General features: G+C 53.0%; 1 protein-coding gene across 1 annotated transcript; it reads left to right on the forward strand.

Annotated features, from left to right (window-relative positions):
- Positions 1–2432: 2432 nt before the first annotated feature.
- On the forward strand, positions 2433–6379 carry LOC104507933 (cytochrome P450 26B1; the record flags this gene model as incomplete). Its single annotated transcript, XM_010149374.1, has 4 exons — positions 2433–2734; positions 3910–4065; positions 4766–5047; positions 5987–6379. Coding segments are annotated over 4 exons (1133 nt in total), but the record flags the coding sequence as incomplete, so codon positions are not given.
- Between the last annotated feature and the right edge of the window lie 148 nt (positions 6380–6527).

A 6527-nucleotide genomic window follows, 5' to 3' on the forward strand; every position in this document is an offset into this window, starting at 1 on the left:
GCTGCAGACGTGGGGTGCAGCCAACTGGGGCTGGAGGAGCCTGATAGCAGAAGGTCAGCTCAAAAAACGAGGAAAAAACGCGGAAAAAAAGCACCCCCAGTTCCCCAGTGCTAAACGCTCCCTCTTTTTCAGTCTGGACAGGTGGTGCGTTGGCCTCCGCAGAGGCTCCGTCTGCTCTTCCTGAGCCTTCTGCGCCTTCTCTGAGCATTGCTCCTTGGGATGGGCACTCTCCTCTTCAGGGTCTGGCTTGGTCCGTGGCATGTGGATCCGGCCCCGGGGCTGGTTCTCTGCACCACCGCAACAGTTTTGCATAGCGAGAGCGGTGGCGTTTCTTGGGCTGCTGTGCTTTTTGCGGAGTGCAGGGGGGTCCCCAAGCCTCTTGCTGGTGGGAGATGCTGGGCAGAGCTGGGGGAGGACAGGATTTGCCCCAGGTTGGGAGCCCAGGGGCCTCCTCCATCGGGATTGGTGGCTCCAAGCAGGGCTGCAGCCTTGATGCTCCTTAAAGCAGGGGCTGTCCCCTCGCCAGCTCTGCTTTCAGCTGGAGAAACTGAGTCACAGGAAGCGTTTGGGGAGAGTGGGTAGGTTCACGGGGGGCCTCTGTCCTTATCCCAAACCCTGCAATGGGGATGAAGGACACATGCCAGCTGGATGGGGAGACACTGGAGTCCCTTTCCTAGCTCCCTTCATACCTTGCCTAGGTAGCCGAGGGGCTCAGCTTTAGCACCTCCAGCTTTTCCTTTCCGAGCGGCTGCTTTTTCAGCCTCTCACCCGGGCAGGTCTTTCTGGGCAGGAAAGGGCATCGCTGCCCTTTCCAGGCTTAAAAACAGCGTGTGAAATGCAGAGAGGCGGCAGAAAGCAGCCGCCGCACCGTCTCGCACCCTCGCCGTGATCTCGCTGCCCCGCTGTTCATTCATTCCTACGCTCCGTTCATTCATGCTTCCCCTCTGCGTAGCCATCTGGGGAGGGCTGTCTGTCTGCAGGCAGATCTGTCAGTTGATCGGCTTGCATTTTCTTTCCCATCCCTCCAACCATCCCGTTTGCATGCTGGTATTTCCATGGGGAGCCTTTGAGCTCTACCTCACCGTGTATCGTGTGATGAGTTTTACTCAGGTCTCAGCCCACGAGTGGCGCGTTATGAAGCAGCTCTTGTCAAACCTCCTGCCTGGGGCTGTGAGGGGACAGAGGTGTTATTTCACCAAACAAACTCCCCGTGAATGATGTGCATTAGCAATGAGGGGTCGCAGCCAGGAAAATATTACCTTTCCCTTTGAGTGCTGACTGTGGAGGAAATTCTCACATTTACAGCTCCAGCGAGTCCGGTGCTCATGGAAAGAGGGGATGGCTTTGATTCTCTCCTCTTGTTGGTTTGATAACTTTGCAGCCCCCCCACCATGCATTGAGCTCCCCCCGGGGAACCGGCCACCGGTGGAGGCCACGCAGGCTTGCAGCTCTCTCCTTGGGAGCCTGTTTTAATTTGATTTTCCCGGAGGCCTGGCATGTGGCGATGCGTGTGTGCGTGCTGCCCCGTGTGTGTGTAGGTTAATAAAAAATAAACAAACAGCACTTTTTCCTCCAGTGCACTCTGGGAGGGATGCGGCGGGGATGCCGAATGAAAGCGTGTGCTGTGGGCTGCTCCGGGGAGGGCTGAAGGGACATTCCTGGCATTGCTGAGCTCCTCGTGCAACTCGCGGGCCCTGGCCCAAATTGGAGTAAGGAGCCCTTAGCATCGGGGACCTGGGGAGGCCCACTCCTGCGCAGTGTTTACTCGCAGAGCTTAAATTAATACTGTCTGCTGACATCAAGGTTTTTTTTCTTCCCGGTTTCCCAAGGAAATGAGCCGTGTGCGATTGCAGCCTCTGCGTACGTGTGTGCCTGCCTTCCCCACTTGAACCCCTGTCTAAGTTCAGCCAGCTTTCACAGAGATCCTAAATGCCTCAAAATAATTATTTTATTTAATATTTTACATATGTTAAAAAAGGGACACTGATAGATGGGAGAAACTGCCGGTGCTTCCCATTGGGAGAAAAGCCTGTGTGTGTCTGCGTGCGTGCACAACCATAATGTTAGACAGTAGAGAATCTCTGTGGGAAGAGATGTGTTAATAGCATCCAAATCATGGGATGAGTGTAACTGGGAGGCATGAGACATGGAGCTCTGGGAAAACTGGCTCCGTCCGTCCCACTGAGCGCGGGTGAAGTGTTCTCTCCCGTCCCTGGTTTGCTCCATGTTACTACCCATCATTTGTGATGGTTGTGGTGGGGATCTGTCAGCAGATATTTCTCCATCGACCCTTTTTGGCAGCTATTTCAGGAATCAGTGGTTCGGGATGATGGTGAATCTTCTGCTTGGCACAGGAGACCTGTGATGCCCACTTTTGTGGGCAGGAGCTGGTTACTAGAAAAGGCAAAGCGTAGGGTGTTGGGGCTGTGTAGAAATCTCTCCTTGCTCTCTTTTGCAGGTTTTCTCCAAAATTTTCAGCCATGAGGCACTGGAGAGCTATCTGCCCAAGATCCAGCTGGTCATCAAAGACACCCTTCGGGCCTGGAGCAGCAACCCCGAGTCCATCAACGTCTACCACGAGACCCAGAAGCTCACCTTCCGCATGGCCATTCGTGTCCTGCTGGGCTTCCGCATCCCTGATGAGGAACTCAGCCGCCTCTTTGAGGTCTACCAGCAGTTCGTGGAGAATGTCTTCTCCTTGCCCGTGGATCTGCCCTTCAGCGGCTACAGGAGGGTAAGAGACTTGGGCTGAGTCCTCCACCATCTGACAATCTGATAATCTGTGATCAACGGGGTGGCAGCTAATTCCCACCTCTCAAGTTCTCAGTGGTATGTCTTATTACCCTCTGACCTCTAGAAATGAGTTTATTTTGGGCTACAAAGTCCTGTTTTAGTGGAGAAGAGCCATTCGTAGGCTTTTAGAGTGCTGGGGACTGTGTGGTTTGATGCAAGGGAGAATACGGTCAGGACTGCTCCATCCCTGGAAGTGTCCAAGGCCAGGCTGGATGAGGCTTGGAACAACCTGGTCTAGTAGAAGGTGTCCCTGGCCATGGCAGGGGGGGGGGTTTGGGGGGCTCTAAGGTCCGTTCCCACCCAAACCATTCTGTGCTTCTGTGACTTGCCCAGATTTAATGTGTCATTTTTCCTTACTTGTAACTGCAAGTTTTCCTGGGTTTTTTGTTTGTTTGTTTGTTTGTGGGGCCGTTCTCCTGTTAATTCTGTCCTGTCCCCAGGGCAAAACAGGTCAATGGACCTTCTCATTTGAAAAACTATTCTATTTTTTTGATGAATGATGCAAAATGAAAACATAACAAAAACCATAGACAAAAATTCGCATTTTTTATGGGGAATCTCAGTGACAGAAATATGGTGTTTTAAAATTTATTTTTGTGATTGTCACTGCAAATTTTATTGTTACTTGACCACATGAATAAACCCAACCCTTTGCAGCCCCAAAGCATTTGCAGCAGCAGGATAGCCCGGTGCAGCTGCACTCAGATAGGAATTGTTTTACTGAGACCAGGTGATAAAATTGCTCGGGAAGCCCATTATGCTCCTGGGAAGAGGATCCTTTTGGATGAATTGACTTTCCTTTGAGAGACAATTTTCCCAGGGGCTGCCATACATCCCAGGGTGAGCCAGAGGCCTGTGAACTGGTGCAGTACTGGGGCTCCCACATCAGGCCTATCATTTGCACGTAGGTGATGATTACTCTTGCCTGTAATCTCACCCACTCGGGGCTTTCTCCTCCTGCCCAGGGAACAACTTCAGCATCTTTGAGCATCTGCAATTGCAGTTATATTACTTATACGTGTCCTGAGCACGTCTCCAGCTCCTGGGGATGCTGGGGTGGGGATGGTGGTGCAAGTGTTGTGTCCTGCGTGATCTGATGGGCTTCCTGCTCCACAGGGCATCCGGGCACGTGAGACACTGCAGAAGGGGCTGGAGAAAGCCATCCAGGAGAAACTGCAGAACACGCAGGGTAAGGACTACGCCGATGCGCTGGACATCCTGATAGAGAGCGGCAAAGAGCATGGCAAGGAGCTAACCATGCAGGAGCTGAAGGTAAAGATCTTCCCCATGGTCGACTTGTCCTTGCTGTGCTCAGGGCAGGGGCTTCCCAAAGGGTGAAGTGTGAGCTGCTGTAAGGAGGGTTTTTGGGGCAGACCTGAGATGATCAGTGACTGCTGGGGGGACGACGATGTGGTGTCAGAGCTGCAGGGGAATCCTGGTCTGGTGGATTATGGTGCCAACAAGCCACTCCTTTCCTATGGGCCGTATTTATTTGCAGGTCATGCTCAACCTTTTCTAAAAAGCATTTCCACTGAATACCAAAAGATTGAACAAGTCGGCTAAAGCTTTCAGCCTTGACCAGCTTCATCCCTTGGCCCATACAGTTTTATGGTGCCTGCTTTGCAGGGTTTATAAGCCTTGAGAGGCCATTGTCTGCAGCAAGGCCATGGCATAACCTGTCCTTCATGTGCTACCAAGAGCCATCCCCATGGTTTTTTTCTCCTGCCTGTCTGGTCCTCAGCATCCTCCACAGCTCTGCAGGAAGATCCTTGTGGCAGGTGTCCAAGACCTGGGCTTGCACAAGGAGAGGCCTTGCAGTTAGATGTGACCGGGCTGGAAAGCTGATAATAATGATAATAATAATTCCCCGTGGCAGCCTGCATGTCTGTCCTTTGATGTGACAGGGCTTCTGGCCTGTCTGTCTGTCCATCCATCTCCTGTGTCTTACCCTGACTTTGCTCTTGTCTTTCAGGATGGCACCCTGGAGCTCATCTTCGCCGCCTACGCCACCACCGCCAGCGCCAGCACCTCTCTGATCATGCAGCTGCTCAAACACCCCCGAGTCCTAGAGAAGCTGCGGGAAGAGCTGCGCAGCAAGGGCATCCTCCACAACGGCTGCATCTGTGAGGGGTCCCTCCGGCTCGATAACATCAACAGCCTCCACTACCTGGACTGCGTCATCAAGGAGGTTCTTCGGCTCTTCACCCCCATCTCCGGGGGGTACCGGACGGTGCTGCAAACCTTTGAGCTGGATGTGAGTATGGACATTTCTCTGTGGTGCAGCTGCACCGTGAGCTCCCCAAAATGGCCTTTTGCATGTTGTTGCAAAGCTTGCTTGAGCCTGGCTTAGGTGAGACTTTAGGGAGGAAAAATTAGGTCCTGCTACTGATGAGAGGTGGAATTGCTCTGGATTCAGAGGAGGGTGGTGGGATCTGGCCCATGGCAGGGAAGGGATGCGCTTGAGCTGTCAAAGAGGAGACAGGCATGATGCTTCAAAGAGCAAATTGTGACAAGGTTTGATGTCAAAATCAGAACTGGGGTGTGACAAAGGAAAGGTTTACTGCTAAGGGCATCTCCAGGCTGCTGGATGACCAGCAGATTACTCACTGAAATGGCTGGAATTTCCTACTAGCAAAACAAAATCTTGAGACCTGGCTTGTCGCTGGAAATCCTACTAATGTAATGATTTGAGTTGGAAACCTTTTGAAATGCTCAAGGGATGCTAAATCCACCCCATTTCTCATCGTCCAGGCCCTGACCTATGTGTTGGGCGTGTGGGATTGACTTGTGGCAGGGTGTGAGCAAAGCCCTGGGGAGGGCTGGCTAGTGCACGGGGCATGGCACAAGCGGGAGAAAAGCTGCTTCCCTTTGCTCGGTGGCAGTTGAGCACCACAGGGTTCCTGGTAGGCAAACTCCTGCCAGCGACTGCAAAGCAAATAAATAGCAACGGATCATCTGGCGGGTCCCTGGGATAGAGGCAGGAATAAGCCCAGGCTTCCCATCTTCCAGCTCAATGCGCTGCACTCTCTGGTTTTCTTTTAAATCTGTGTCATGTTTGCATCATAAACCCAAAGAAAATGGGAAAAGAGCAGAAAAAGCAGAATGACTTTATCTTGTTTTCCTGCTACCTCTCTCTTTACAGTAGGGCTGACTTGCTCTGGTTCTCTCTGCATCCCTTCCCTGTCCTCTGCAGGGTTTCCAAATCCCCAAAGGCTGGAGCGTGATGTACAGCATCCGGGACACCCATGACACTGCCCCTGTCTTCAAGGATGTGGACATCTTTGACCCTGAGCGCTTCGGGCAGGGTCGAAGTGAAGACAAGGATGGCAGGTTCCACTACCTCCCCTTCGGAGGAGGCGTACGGACCTGTCTGGGCAAGCACCTGGCCAAACTCTTCCTCAAGGCGCTGGCCATCGAGTTGGCCAGCCCCAGTCGCTTCGAGCTCGCCACCAGGACTTTCCCCAAAATCACCCTGGTGCCCGTGGTCCACCCGGTCGACGGACTCAAGGTCAAATTTTTTGGACTGGATTCCAACCAGAATGAGATCCTGACGGGGACAGATGCCATGCTGGGGGCGACTGTGTAAATCCCACGCTGGCGGCATGAGGGAGAGGCAGCCGGGGGATGGAGGGGTGGGGTGGGGGCAAGGGGACAAACAGGAGGGGAGGAGAGAGGGAAGAGAAACTTCTCCACAATGCTTGCTTCGCAGAGCCTCCGGGTCAGGACTGCTTTCT

The sequence above is a fragment of the Eurypyga helias genome, unplaced genomic scaffold (assembly GCF_000690775.1).
Source record: "Eurypyga helias isolate BGI_N326 unplaced genomic scaffold, ASM69077v1 scaffold19773, whole genome shotgun sequence".
Lineage (NCBI taxonomy): Eukaryota > Metazoa > Chordata > Aves > Eurypygiformes > Eurypygidae > Eurypyga > Eurypyga helias.